The following is a 15,976-nucleotide window of genomic DNA, read 5'->3' on the forward strand; positions in this document are numbered from 1 at the left end:
GTTCCCCACCTCCTCACACATCTGACTTCCCGGGTTCCAGTTCTTACAGCAACATTTTGGTACAACACTCACTGGTTTGCTCAGCCCCACCCCCTTTATGTTGTTGTCTCACCTGAGTCAGCTGATCAAGACCAGGCTCAGACACAAAGATCATCTGCTGTCCATTACATCCCAAATGACCATACTTAATTATTAATGTGTCAATAGACAACCCCACACCACAATGACATTTAAAATACTCGTTGGCTGCACTAAATCAAAGTATGTGGATCTTTACAGTTTACACTGAAATCAAATAAGAACCACAAACTCTTTTTCCACTGTTTACTGAATAAGGGTTTCCATTTGTGCTCTAATAGTGCCATCTAGTGGGCACTTGGACAAACACAACACATTACATTTTTTCCTCAATCACTTTAATGCAATTCACACATCAGAAACATCATTGTCACCACTCTTAATGCAGTTCTCAAAACAGTTCATCATTAGCATTTCTCACTGTGTTTGTACAGGTTTCCTTTGTATCCACACATAGTTCACTACTGAAGACGCTTTCTCAGTGTTGATGCATTTCTCATCAGACTCAGAATGACAGACCTCTCACTCACTCTGATACTGTCCTGCAGCATCAGTGTTTTCAATCAAATCATTATAAACATTCTTCAAATATGTATGAAAAAGCAAGGCAGGTCTCACTCTCACACACACACACACACACACACACACAGTACGTGGTGTGAATTTACTCCACTCTAATTGATGCTATGTTCTAAGTTTGACTGCGTATTTCTCTTCTACTCTATTTTCGGATGTATAGTTCCATGTTCATCATTTGTGCTTTCCTCAGTTACAGCAGTTGTATTGTGTGGATTTACTGCTTTCACACATTTTCTAAACTAGGTCTCATTTTTTCAAAACTCTACAAAACAAATCCAAACTTCACGCAGAAAAAAAAGCAAAGTTCCACAAATTTGCAAAATGAAACAACTGCTTTGAAAATATCACACTGTAAACACAGCCAAACACTTTTTTCAGTATAGAAGATTTTTCGATGAACCATAAATCTAAAGCTCTTCTGTCTTCCATTGGGCTCGTGTGACGAAGATCTCGTCACTGATTATGGGTGGCACATGGTAAAGAGGACACTCAGTAATACACACTCTACATGGTCATCCAGACACATAATTCCCCTCTGTCCTTGTGGTGAGTGCACGCACCACATCAAAACCACAATCAAAACTTTACACAAATCCCAAAGAAACACACCACATAACAGCTTAATCAATTCAGGTCAGTTTATTCATACTCATCTTGTTCAACCAGCGTCACCATCATCAGATGTTCCTCTCCTCCGCAGTCCCTGGGTCTGACACAAAGCAGCTGCAAAATGCTGCCTTAAATAGAAGCAGCAGCTTACCTGCACAGGTGTGCTGATGGCAGATGAAACAATGTTTTACTGGGTTATGGGCTATGTTACATAATTACTGTAATTGAATTTACAGTAATATATACATAGAAACACTTACAACCAACAAATGAATGAATATGTGTGTATACATGTCTTGCTGTGGTTGAGGTCACTTTGGCTAGTCGTGACAGCGTTTGTACAGATTGAAACGTGAGGAGTTTATTACGTCCACTTTTTTGTGTTTCATGTCATTTGATTGGTTTTTCTATTTGATTGATATATGTATTTCTGTTTGTATACATGTAGGCCTATGTATGTGTATGTTTTGTCTGAAATCTGTATTTCTACAATCAATAAAGATGAAAGAAAAAAAAAAGGAACGAATATCTACCAACCAATCACACGTTGACATTTACTTCCTTATGTTAGGACTTGTCAAGCTGTGATTGGTTGCAGGCAGCAGTAACGTTTGAAAGTGTACTGTATTTGTGTTGTACCGGTCATGAGAACAGAGAGATAAAATGGAGGTAGCTGCTGTGCTCCATATGTTTGTCAGGTCGCTGCTGTTTCTGCTGCTGTGGTCAAACTGTGAAGGGAGAGAGTCGGAGCTCAACTACGTGACGTGCGGCTCGCTGGTCAAGCTGCTCAACACCAGACACAACGTCCGCCTGCACTCCCACGATGTCAAATACGGCTCAGGTAACTTCCCTCAGACAGCCCGTGGATCTACAGCTGCTTCTATCCAGACGTCTGTAGATTGTTATATAAGAACTGCGTGTAAAAATTTATATTTAAAAAAATAGACAATTCAAAGTGAAGCTGCCCTGCTCATCTGCGTACACACCGGAATAAACAGGGAGTCCAGGAGGGTGTAGGCTTAACGTGATGGAGCAGCGCGGTGGCAGGTGAACGAATGATATAACTTGAAATTTAAACGACATGGATATTCTTCAGCATTATCCTGCGCCGAAATTCAGAAGAAATTGTATGTATTTGTGAAATGTATTGAGTCATTTGTTGAGAGGTTTTATTTTTGCCTGGCAAACAGAAAACGGTGAAATTGTCATTTCTATAAATATAGTCTGGCATCACGTTTTCCCGATGCGTGATAGCAACTTAGTAACCATTTAAAATTTGAGTCCAGAGAACCAAGTGTGTCATCTTTACGCATGAGCACATTTTAACACATACTTTCTCCATATTTCCGCCTCTGACATTGATTGAAATAAATTTTATGTTTTGTTTCCTCAGTGTTTGAAGTAAAGCCCGTTATAAAAATTAAAGTTTTTTCTCAATCGCTTTGATGCAATTCACTCATGAGAAACAGCTTTCTCACTTCTCTTAAATGCAGATCTCAGAACAGTTCATCATTTCCCCACACACATTAACATTTCTTGTTGTATTTGTACAAGCTTCCTTTGTATCAACCCACAGATACAGTTTTTTTTTCAACTGCTTTCACACATTTTCAAAACTAGGTCTCATTTTGTCAAAACTCTTCACACAAATCCATAAATTGCACACAAAATACAAAGTGCCACAAATCTGAAAATATCATACTGTAAAAGCATCTAAAAATCAAGTATTTGCATCAAATGCCAAACAATTTTTTCAGTATAGTAATTTATTTTTTTTTGGATACACCATGCTCTAAATCTCAAGCTCTTCTGTTTTCCATAGGCTTGTATATCGTTTAGATACAGTGTTTTAAAGTGACAGGACAGTGATCTGTTGAGAGGTTAGAATATACACAGTGCAAGAAATACCAATGCCATGCAACTGAAAATAGTTAGTGGTAACTGCAGTACAGTGCTTTGCCTGAGCATGTTTTACTGTGTATTTTTGCAGTTCTCAGTTCCTCTATTTCTAAGGTCAGTCAGGTTTTTTATAAAAGGGACATCAAAACATTTGGAGTCTAAGTCCTGAAGCTTTCAGTTACGGAACCACCGGCAGGTAAACTGAGGTTTAGGAAGCCCGGAGTATAACACACCACAGGGGGTCGTAGGCGCCCTTCAGCACCCCTCGTTGCCTACTCAAGCAGAGGATGGTCCAGTGGGCTGGAGAAGCAGAACTGTGGACAATTATTCAACGACACATGAATCTTTCCACATCCGCTAACGCCTACTAAGATGGTGATAAGAGGAGTGTACATGTACTCGAGGGCCTGAAAGTGACACAGGAAAAGTCTGAATTCGCATCAGTCCTCGGTGCCTCTGAGCTACACAGGAAGAAGAGCTAACGTGTCACTGGGTCTGATGTCCGATGGCCGCAGTGAAGGATGCCTCACACAAACAAGGTGGAGATAAATTTTGAATGTTAAATAATCAGGTGCACCAACGGCACCATGAGGTTTTGAATCTAGTTCTCAAATACGATTTGTGAATCGAGTTGCTTTAGCCAGCATCCAGTCGATCAGACAGCAACCCTGAAGACGGCTTCCGTTGGTCTTTTGGTCGCTGCTTGGTCTGTTTCGTTCAAAGGATGGAAAATCGGAAATTATTTTTGGCAGATGATGTTGATTTCAGTTGGAATGGTCGGCGTTTTCAATTTTCAGTTTTACGAACGAAATTTAAAATGTTGATGAATGTGATTTCTTTCTCGGTCTTGTACCGAACAAACCGTCCTTTACAATCTGGAGGATATGATCTGTGGCCGGGGGCATCTTCTGGTAGCATCACGAATGCTTATGGTGCTAACAGTGCACAACAATGTGACACATTTTACCTTTCATCCAAAAGAAAAAAAAACAACTGGCAGTTGTTCTCCCTGTGATTTGGATATTGCACTTAGCTGTATTGATCTCAACATATATTTCAATCAATTGTGCACCTTTGGCTGTACAATTGAATTCTCAAGCAGGCAGAGCGTTAAAATAAAAGTATAAAAGTAAAAACCTTCACTTTTACTCCTTGTTGGCAAATTTAACAAACTTAACTATTTATCAGATGTATCATCAGAGGCTGCAGAGGACTCTCAGTGGAGAATTCCCTTGGCTTTTTGTGGAGGAGCCATCCCTGCTGCACGCTATTACCAATACTCTATTTTCCATATCAATTTCCATACTTGGCACTATGGAGAAATACAAACAAAGCTTAATTACCACATGGGCAAAGTGTCAATACCAGGGGCCCAGATCATCAGTGGCCCCCCAAGAAGTGAGAACGAATAATGAAGCACCCCTATGAACCTGCGAGGCTGTCATCATCCCCAAGACACAGCTGTGGACTGTCCAGTGCCGGATGCCTCCAAACAAGCAGGGCAAGGGCATCCCACTAATGCTCCTAACTCAGCCCGATGTCTGCAGGGACAGAGTGAACGAAATAGAATCTGCAAACTAGCTGAATCAAACTGTCAGCCTACTTCACCGTTGTCAATAAACACATAACCGAAAAGAACAAACACACATCAGATTCTTCTTAGATCAGAGTCGTACAACAGTTTCCTGTAGCCATTAAAGACCGGGCCGCCATCAGAATAGATCCAGCATAAACTGGAAGCATACATGCAGCAGAATGCGTTTTTAACGGTTCAGCGTCTATGCTTCATCTAACCTTCAGCAACTGACAATAGCAAACTTCTTTCCCGTTATGGAGCTCAACTGAGAATCTTGTCATCAACTGTGTGTGTGTGGTGTGTGTGTGGTGGTGTGTAGGCCAGTGGACAGCAGTCTGTAACTGAGTGGAAAACGCAGACGATGCCAACAGTTACTGGCAGATGCCGTGGAAAGCCCAACCGTCCATGTCAGCGCGGAGCATCATCAAATGTTGGTCAGGCCATCCGCATCACAACACAATGAAGACTGGCCCAAACCTGCCACACACACCACTTCAGCTCACCCCTGTCTAAACAACCAGTCAGGCAGTGGCACACAACACTCACTCGTTTGAGGGATGTGACAGGCTTGCTTGTAGGGATACATTCACGGTAGCAAGAATAACCACTCTACCAGATGTTTTTCTTTTTTCTTCTCTGTGTCTCTGCAGGAGGTCTAGCCGCCTTCGAGAGAACGGCGAGGGTTGATGACCTGGTATGTGTGGAAGTGCAGTGGTGACGGCGTCCACTGGGAGCGCGAACGAAACCGTGCGCTTCCAAACACGTGGGCACTGGATCGTCTTCCTGAGGCGTGACGGGCGAACAGTACGGCCACTCCATCGCGGCCAGCGGGAGGTGCCACGTGCATGACTCCTTCCAACCAGCACAACTGGTGGCGCGCATGGAGGGCGTCTTCATTCAGCCCAGCCAGGAGCTGCTGCGCCCATGATGAGCTTCTGACATCATCCCGGGCTCGTTCCTGCACATTTGAAGCTTCTCAGGGTGTCCGAGAAGGGAGATATATAATATACCACACACATACACGTATATCTGTGTGTATGTGTGTGTGTGTTTACAGATGTTTAATAATAACCCGTTTAACCGTTTCCGACAATACGAATTTGACTGATTACTACTGTCAGTTATAACAATTTTTAAAAAATGTTGTGTGTGTGTGTGTGTGTTGTTGTATGAGGATGATCGCTCATGCGGAACTAATCCTCTCGACTGGTTGGGCAAGCGAATTCAGATGTGCTCTCTGAGGCTTGCCGCTCTAGGCAGGTGCTAATCTGTGGCATTCCTGGGACATCGGTACATCCGGTCTCACAGTTAACAGACTGACAGCAAATGAACCCCACAGCATGTCCACATGTTGCTATTTCTTGAACAAACACCAGTAAGAAAGCTGTCCGCCATGCTGAGGACGGAGGTAAGACCCTGCCCTGTTTCTTTTTATTTTGAGCTCTGAAGATGCAACTACCAGTTTTTTTGTTTTTTTGGGGGGTGGGGTGGTGGGAGGGGGGGTTCCTTACAGTGCTCTCAGAGCTCTTAAACTGTTTATACATCAGCGAAAGTCTGGCTGTGATTTGCTATTTTAAGTTATGAATATATTTTCCCTCACTATTAACCGGGTTTCTGCACACTAGTAAAATGACCCCTTCTTATGAAGAAAAAACATTTGTATTGGTAATTTTTTTTAATGGGTCACAGACACTCGTCCATTCTAAATGATACATTTTGAGCTTGTCGGTTAACGGTTAATGGTTGTTTTAAGGGCATGTCGGCTATCGGTCAGAAAAAAAATTCAAATGAGGCTCCCTAAATGTGTGTACTTTGTATAGAATACATTGTAAGGGCAGGTTGATTAGACCTTTGGAGTGAGGACATGGTTGGTTGCGTTTGAGGGTTTAAGACTTGGTTTTAGGGTTCGGGTAGAATTCAGGTTTACAGTGTATGAAATCCTTGAATTCATTTCCCTCTATCATCTACACTCAATATCCCATAATGACAAAGTGACTGGAATTTTAGAAATTTTTGGCAAATTTTATTAAATAAGGAAATAAAACTAAATACATCTTTCAGCCCTTCCACCTACACATGACGTGACGCTTTAACTGGACAAGTTATGTTTGACATCTTTCTTCTCAGCAGTTCCTCAGGAGGCTTTCCAGATCAGTGGAGCGCTGCATGTTCTGTGGTGTCAATGTAAGTCATTCCATTTTTTTCTTTTTCATAAATTGCAATGTATGATATTGTTATTGTCAGCATACTGTATGGTCTAGTCACAACGTGTGCAGAGCGTTGCTTTTCCCTGTGAAATCATTGTTTACATCACTGTCACATATCTGTCGAGCAAGATGTAACCTTTAGACAGACAAAGTCAGTTCAGTAAGAGATCTGAAAGCCATGCACCAGGTTTCACAGGACACAATGGAAAAACAGGAGTCAGGCAGAGAGTTGCCAACCGGCGGCTCACCGGTTCCCAATCCGTCCCGTGGGCCCAATTGCTGATGTCCCTCTCTTCCCTTCCCTGACTCTCGCTGTCTCTGTCAAACCGCAGCTATCCGATACAAGGAAAAAAAAAATTGCAAGAAAAAAAAAAATCTAAATAATAAACAATAAAGTCATTTGAAAATATTTAATATAATTAATTTAATACACTGGGATTTTTATTTAGGTCTTAAAAATGTTAAAGAAAATAAACATATACAACAAGCTGCTTTGTTTTGGAAAGTGTTTTTTTTTTGTTCTGACACAAGTTGGTAATGATAGATTTCGACATTGCCCCCTGAGTCCTCAGGTCGCAGGGATCCTGTGCTTTGATGAGCATGGAATGATGTGTCCATATGCTGTGACTTTCAACAGCCACCTCATCTCAACACAGCTGAACACCTAACGGAAAGCGTCTCATCATCATATCATCATCACCACCACATGAGAGAATATGTTTATGAAGGATGGTTTGATCCTCGCAGTAGAGTGCAGAACGTGGAGCAGTGAAGCTGTTCAGTTTGTCAACTAGCGTATTCTGTCATTAGGGAAAGTTTATTCTATTCTACATTTTACATAAGAGAAAGTTTGATTCCAGGTTCCTGTTCAAGTCCCAACTGTTGTTCAGAAACTGAGGTGTTCCAATGATTATCCTGAAAAGTTTATTTTTTATCATTAGAAATCAAATTTAACTTGTTTACGCATTATTGATTATTACATTATATAAGGTGATGTATTTATATTTCTGTAGTGAATATTTAAATGACATTTTTTATCCACAACACAAAATAACAAAGGAGAAGCAGATACTTCGAATCTTCAGTCAGACATTATAGTGAGTGATTCCGTTCATTCATTCAACAGTAACTAAGAACAGGAACTGGAGGTTTTTATAGTGATCCTGTGTGATTTGATGTTTAATCTCTTCACTGCTGCTTCCATATACAGAACTAGCACTTGATCATTTTTGCAAACAACTCTAACCAGGCCTGAGATGTAGCTTGGAGCATTGCATCATTCAATTAACAAAAAAAGACAATTACAGTGACTAAAAGTTCCACTCAAATTTTATTCGACTGAAAGTAAAACACAAGTAACAACAAACGTAATATTTTAATTCCATTTTCCTACGTACAGTTTTCTCTACAGAAACTCTAGACCTAATAACAGAGAGAAACATATAACAAGACTATGCATACGGAGAAATAAAAGTGTCATGTCCTCTGGGAGGAGGGTTTTTTGCAATCCTGCTGCCTCCTTGAGAAACGTCCTCTACAGAGGGGCAGTACACAATGCCTTGTATTGGGTCTGTCCTGAACTGCCCTGCATTTCTTGCATGCTGTTGTGCAGTACAAGAACAGGAGGAGGGGCGGAGGAGAGGCTGACAGCCAGGGCCTGAGGGCCACTGGAGCCAGCATCACACCAGCTGAGGGCCCGCAGGGTGGAGCCAGGGAGGAGCTTGCCACGGAGGACGCAGCTTCATTTCCGATGGTGTTGTCATGGCGACACCTTTCTTCTCACCTGCGCTGGCCCACAGTTCTGCCGGGCAGGCGGTAACTGGTGAGCAGGGCTTCAGTCTGGGCAGTGCACCGGGGGGGGGGCAACACATACGCAGGGGGGTAGAGATCAGCTGCCACAGACAAGTGGTGGTGCATCACCACCAGTGTCGTCCTGCATCTACACCACTTGGTGTGGTGTTGGCTCAGGTCCACCGGCTGCAGGGTGGTCTGCTGCATAACTGCCTCGCAATAGGTCCCGAATGTTTCCTGTAGTTCTTCATGACTGTCCTCAATCAGGTGGGCAGGCAATGCTGGCCACTGGGGCAAGAGGCGGTGGGTGGAGTTTTGTGTTTCGTTGCCATACACCAGAGCGACTGAACACAGTCAGGTCTCCTAAAAGAGAAGGCAGGTAGTTTCACCTCCAGGGGTGGATGACTGTTGAGGAGACACGACCACCGCCTCTCTTGGCCAGATGGCCAGATTGCTGGCGCACCGTATTGAGACAGTCATGAAGAACTATCAGGAACATTCGACCTATGGGGGCAGTTATGCAGCAGACCACCCCTGCAGCCGGTGGACCTGAGCCACACCACACCAAGAGGGTGTAGATGCAGGACGACACGTGGTGATGCACCAACCACTTGTCTGTGGCAGCTGATCCTTCTACCCCTGCTTATGTGTGTCCCCCCCACGCCCGTGGCACTGCCCGTCTGAGCCTGCTCACCACGTACCGCCTGCCCGGCAGAAACTGTGGCAGCGCAGGTGAAGAAGAAAGGTGTTCGCCCATTGACAACAACCATCGGAATGAACGCTGCGTCTTCCGTGGCAGCTCCTACCTGCTCCACCCTCGGGCCCTCAGCTGGTGATGCTGGCTCCAGTGGCACCTCAGGTCCTCCTGGTGTGTCAGCCTCTCCTCCGCCCCTCCTCTGTTCTTGTACTGCAGCAACAGATGCAAGAAAGCAGGCAGCTTTCAGGACAGACCAATACAAGGCATTGTGTACTGAGCCCTCTGCTAGAGAAGTTCTCAAGGAGCAGGCAATGTCAACTGCTCTCCCCCAGAGACATGACACTTTTATTTCTGTATGTAGTTCTTGTATTAGTTCTCTGTTATTGTCTAGAGTTTTCTGTAGAGAAACTGTAAGCTGTAGGAATGGAATTAAATATTACGTTGTTGTTAAGCTTTGTGTTTTACCATTTCAGTCGAATAAAAATTTGAGTGGAAAATTTTAGTCACTGTATTTTCTTTCTTTGTAATTTGAAGATGCAATGCTCCAGCTACATCTCAGGCCTGGTTAGATGTTGCAAAAAATGATCAAGTGCTAGTTCTGTATATGGAGCAGCAGTGAAGAGATTAAGCATCAATCATCACACAGGATCAGCCTATAAAACTCCAACGTTCCTGTTCTAGTTCACTTTTGAATGAATGAACGGAGAATCAAACTCACTATAATTGTCCTGAACTGAAGATCGAAGGTATCTGCTTCTCCTTTGTTATTTTGGTGTTGTGGATAAAACTGTCATTTCAAATATTCACTACAGAAATATAAATATCATCACTTATAAATGTTAATAATCAATTAGATGCGGTAAACAGTTATTTGATTCTAATGATAAAAAATAAAACTTTTCAGGAATATATCATGAACACGCCTCAAGTTTCTGACAACAGTGGGACTTGAACCAGGAAACCTTGGAATTCAACTTGTCTCTATGTAAAATGTAGAATTGAATAAAACCTTCCCTAATGACAGACCATACGAGTGACAAACTGAAACAGCTTCACTGCTCCAGTCTCTGAACTCACTGAGGATCAAACGCATCCTTCATACCAACATATTCTCTTAGCATGTGGTGGTGATGATGAATGATGATGAATGAAGACGCTTACCGTAGGTGTTCAGCTGTGTTGAGATGAGGTGGCTGTGAAAGTCACAGCATATGACACATCATTTCCATGCTCATCAAAGCACCAGCGATCCCCTGCGACCTGAGGACGGGGGCAATGTCGAAATCTATCATTACCTTGTGTCAGAACAAAAAAAAACACTTTTCCAAAAACAAAGCAGCTGTTGTAATATTTTTTATTTTCCTTTACATTTTTAAGACCTAATATAAAAATTCCCAGTGTATTAAATTAATTATATTAAATATTTCAAAGTACTTATTGTTTATTATTTAAGATTTTTTTTCTTGGCATTTTTTTGCCTTGTATCGGATAGCTGCGGTGACAGAGACAGGAGAGTCAGGGAAGGAGAGAGGGGACATGCAGCAAGTGGCCACGGGACGGATTGGAACCGCGTGAGCGCCGCGGGCACTCTGCCTGACTTCCTGTTTTTCTCATTGTGTCCTGTGAAACCTGGTGCATGGCTTTCAGATCTTTACTGCTGACTTGTCTGTCTAAGGTTACATTCTGCTCGACAGTGTGACATGTGTAACAATGATTTCAACAGGGAAAAGCAACGCTCTGCACCGTTTGTGCTGAGACCATAACAGTATGTGACAATAAAAATATCATAACATTGCAAATTTATGAAAAAGAAAAAAAATGGAAATATTACATTGACACAGAACTGCAGCGCTCCACTGATCTGAAAGCCTCCTGAGGACTGTGAGAAGAAAGAATTCAACTAATGGTCTCAGTTATAAGCGTCACGTCATGTGAAGTGAAGGGTCTGAAGATGTATTTTAGTTTTTCCTTTTTAATAAATTTGCAAAAATTTCTAAAAATTCCGTCACTTTGTCATTATGGGATATTGAGTGTAGATTGATGAGGAAAATGAATTCAAAGGATTTCATACACTGTAAACCTGATTCTAACCCGAACCCTAAAACCAAGTCTAAACCCTCAAACAGCAACCAACCAATGTCCTCACTCCAAAGGTCTAAAAGTCAAACCTGCCCTTACAATGTATCATACAAGTACACACATTAGGGAGGCCTCATTTTGATTTTTTTCTGACGATAGCCGATGCCCGTTAAACAACCATTAACCGTTAACCGACAAGATCAAAATGTATCATTTAGAATGGACGAGTGTCTGTGACCCATTAAAAAAAATACCAATACAAATGTTTTTTCTTCATAAGAAGGGGTTCATTTTTACATGTGCAGAACCGGCTTTAATAGTGGAGGAAAATATTTCATAACTTAAAATAGCAAATCACAGCCAGACTTTCTGATGTTAAACAGTTTAAAGAGCGCTGAGAGCACTGTAAGGAACACCCCTCCCCACCCAACCCCACCCCCAAAAAAACAAAAAAAACTGGTAGTTGCATCTTCAGAGCTCAAAATAAAAAGAAACAGGGCAGGTCTAACCCTCCGTCCTCAGCATGGCGGACAGCTTGTCTACTGGTGTTTGTTCAGAAATAGCAACATGTGGACATGCTGTGGGTTCATCTGCTGTCAGTCTGTTAACTGTGAGACGGATGATACCGATGTCCCAGGAATGCACAGATAGCACCTGCTAGAGCGGCCAGCCTCAGGAAGCACATCTGATTCGCTTCCCACCAGTCGAGAGGATTAGTGTCCGATGAGCGGTGTATCTCATCTCATCATACACACACACACACACACACACATTTTTAAAAATTGTTTAACTGACAGTAGTAATCAGTCCAAATTCTTATTGTCGGTTAACGGTTAAACGGTTTATATTAACATCTGTAACACACACACACATACACACAGATATACGTGTATGTGTGTGTGTATATATATATCTCCCTTCTCCGGACACCCTGAGAGCTTCAAATGTGGCAGGAACGAGCCCTGGTGATGATGTCAGAGCTCATCATGGCGCAGCAGCTCCTGGCTGGGCTGAATGAAGACGCCGCTCCATGGCGCGCCACCAGTTGTGCTGGTTGGAGGAGCTCATGCCGTGCACCTCCCGCTGGCCGCGGATGGGTGGCCGTACTGTTCGCCCGTCACGCTCAGGAAGACGTCCGTGCCCACGTGTTTGAAGCGCACGGTTTCGTCGCGCTCCCCAGTGGACGCCGTCACACTGCACTGTCCACACGTCCAGGTCATAACCCTCGCGTTCTCTCGCGAAGGCGCTGACCTCCTGCAGAGGACACAGAGAAGAAAAAGAAAAACATCTGTAGAGTGGTGATCTGCTACCATGAATGTATCCTACCAGCAAGCCTGATCACATCCCTCAAACAGTGAGTGTGTGTGCCACTGCCTGACCTGGTTGTTAGACAGGGGTGAGGCTGAAGTGTTGTGTGTGGAGGTTCGGCCAGTCTTTCATGTGTGTGATGCGGATGGCCTGACCACATTTGATGGATGCTCCGCGCTGACATGGACGGTTGGGCTTTCCACGGATCTGCCAGTAACTGTTGGCATCGTCTGCGTTTTCCATCCAGTTACAGACTGCTGTCCACTGCCTACACACACACACACACACACACACACACAGTATGAGTGACAGATTTCAGGTGAGCTCCATTTAACGGAAAGAAGTTTGTATTGTCAGTTGTGAAGGTTTAGACTGAAGCAAGACTGCTGAACCGTTAAAACGCATTCTGCTGCATGATGCTTCCAGTTTATGGCTGGATCTATCTGATGGGCGGCCCGGTCTTTAATGGCTACAGGAACTGTGTACGACTCTTATCTAAGAAGAATCTGATGTTTGTTCTTTTTGTTTGTGTTTATTGACAAGGTGAAGTGGTGACAGTTGATTCAGTAGTTTGCAGATTCTATTTCGTTCACTCTGTCCCTGCAGACATGCGGCTGAGTTAGAGCATTAAGTGGATGCCCTTGCCCTGCTTGTTTGAGGCATCCGGCACTGGACAGTCCACAGCTGTGTCTGGATGATGACAGCCTCGCAGGTCATAGGGGTCTTTCATTATTCGTTCTCACTTTTGGGGGCCACTGATGATCTGGGGCCCTGGTAAGGTTGACACTTTGCCCATGTGGTATTAAGCTTTTGTTGTATTTCCTCCATTAGTGCCAAGTATGGAAATTTATATGGAAAATAGATATGGTAATAGCGTGCAGCAGGGATGGTCCTCCACAAAAGCCAAAGGGAATTCTCCACTGAGAGTCCTCTGCAGCTCTGACTGATACATCTGATAAATAGTTATAGTTTGTTAAATTTGCAACAAGGAGTAAAAGTGAAGGTTTTTTACTTTTATTACTTTTTATTTTAACGCTCTGCCTGCTTGAGAATTCAACTTGTCAGCAAAGCTGCACTAATTGATTGAAATATAGTTGAATCAATACAGCTAAAGTGCAATATCCAAATCACAGGAGCTGCAGTTGTTTTTTTTTCTTTTTTTGATGAAAGGTAAAATGTGTCACATTGTTGTGCACTGTTAGCACCATAAGCATCGTGATGCTACAGAGATGCCCCGGCCTACAGATCATATCCTCCAGATGTAAAGGAACGTTTGTTCGGTACAAGACCGAGAAAAATCACATCATCATCATTTTTAAATTTCTTTCAGTGAAAATGAAAACGCGACCATTCCAACTGAAAATCACATCATCTGCCAAAATAATTTTCCGATTTCCATCTTTGACGAAACAGAGCAGCGCCAAAAGACAACGGAGCCGTCTTCAGTGGTTGCTGTCTGATCGACTGGTGCTGAAAAGCAACATCGATTCAAAAATCGTATTTGAGAACTAGATCAAAACCTCTATGTGCCGTTGTGCAACCTGATTATTTACATCAAAAATGTTATCTCCACCTGTTTGTGTGAGGCATCCTTCATCTGCGGCCATCGGACTCAGCCCAGTGACACGTTAGCTCTCTTCCTGTGTAGCTCAGAGGCACCGAGACTGATGCGAATTCAGACTTTTCCTGTTTCACTTTCAGGCCCTCCGAGTACATGTACACTCCTCTTATCACCATCTTTAGTAGGCGTTAGCGGATGTGGAACAGATTCATGTGTGTGAATAATTGTCCACAGTTCTGCTCTCCAGCCCACTGACCATCCTGCTGAGTAGGCAAAGAGGGTGCTGAAGGCCTACGACCCCCTGTGGTGTGTTATACTCCGGGGCTTCTCTAACCTCAGTTTACTGCTGGTTCCTGTATGAAGCTTCAGACTTTAGACTCCAAATGTTTTTGATGTTTTGATAAAAACCTGACTGACCTTAGAAATATAGAGAATGCAAAATACACAGTAAAACATGCTCAGGCAAAGCACTGTACTGCAGTTACCACTAACTATTTTTCAGTTGCATGGCATTGGTATTTTCTTCACTGTGTATATTCTAACCTCTCAACAGATCACTGTCCTGTCACTTTAAAACACTCTATCTAAACGATATACAAGCCTATGGAAAACAGAAGAGCTTGAGATTTAGAGCATGGTGTATACAAAAAAAAAAAAAATTACTATACTGAAAAAATTGTTTGGCATTTGATGCAAATACTTGATTTTTAGATGCTTTTACAGTATGATATTTTCAGATTTGTGGCACTTTGTATTTTGTGTGCAATTTATGGATTTGTGTGAAGAGTTTTGACAAAATGAGACCTAGTTTTGAAAATGTGTGAAACAGTTGAAAAAAACTGTATCTGTGGGTTGATACAAAGGAAGCTTGTACAAATACAACAAGAAATGTTAATGTGTGTGGGGAAATGATGAACTGTTCTGAGATCTGCATTTAAGAGAAGTGAGAAAGCTGTTTCTCATGAGTGAATTGCATCAAAGCGATTGAGAAAAAACTTTAATTTTATAAACGGGCTTTACTTCAAACACTGAGGAAACAAAACATAAAATTTATTTCAATCAATGTCAGAGGCGGAAATATGGAGAAAGTATGTGTTAAAATGTGCTCATGCGTAAAGATGACACACTTGGTTCTCTGGACTCAAATTTTAAATGGTTACTAAGTTGCTATCACGCATCGGGAAAACGTGATGCCAGACTATATTTATAGAAATGACAATTTCACCGTTTTCTGTTTGCCAGGCAAAAATAAAACCTCTCAACAAATGACTCAATACATTTCACAAATACATACAATTTCTTCTGAATTTCGGCGCAGGATAATGCTGAAGAATATCATGTCGTTAAATTTCAAGTTATATCATTCGTTCACCTGCACCAGCCGCTGCTCCATCACGTTAAGCCTACACCCTCCTGGACTCCCTGTTTATTCCGGTGTGTACGCGGATGAGCAGGGCAGCTTCACTTTGAATTGTCTATTTTTTTAAATATAAATTTTTTACAGCGCAGTTCTTATATAACAATCTACAGACGTCTGATAGAAGCAGCTGTAGATCCACGGGCTGTCTGAGGGAAGTTGAGCCAGGGGGGGG

At 42.6% G+C, this 15,976-nt stretch overlaps 1 protein-coding gene and 1 pseudogene across 1 annotated transcript in view; one reads left to right on the forward strand and one right to left on the reverse strand.

Annotated features, from left to right (window-relative positions):
* The first annotated feature begins 1,862 nt into the window (after positions 1-1,862).
* LOC111230166 (stromal cell-derived factor 2-like protein 1) overlaps positions 1,863-15,976 on the forward strand; it is a 16,728-nt gene continuing 2,614 nt past the window's right edge. The window contains exon 1 of the mRNA XM_022756780.1: positions 1,863-2,107. Coding sequence (XP_022612501.1) covers positions 1,930-2,107 — 178 coding nt within the window. The 5' untranslated portion in view covers positions 1,863-1,929. The remainder of the gene's footprint in view (positions 2,108-15,976) is intronic.
* Positions 12,490-13,553, reverse strand: LOC111232011 (annotated as a pseudogene).

This window comes from Seriola dumerili, unplaced genomic scaffold, assembly GCF_002260705.1.
Source record: "Seriola dumerili isolate Sdu_G_001 unplaced genomic scaffold, Sdu_1.0 BDQW01000017.1, whole genome shotgun sequence".
Classification (NCBI taxonomy): Eukaryota; Metazoa; Chordata; class Actinopteri; order Carangiformes; family Carangidae; genus Seriola; species Seriola dumerili.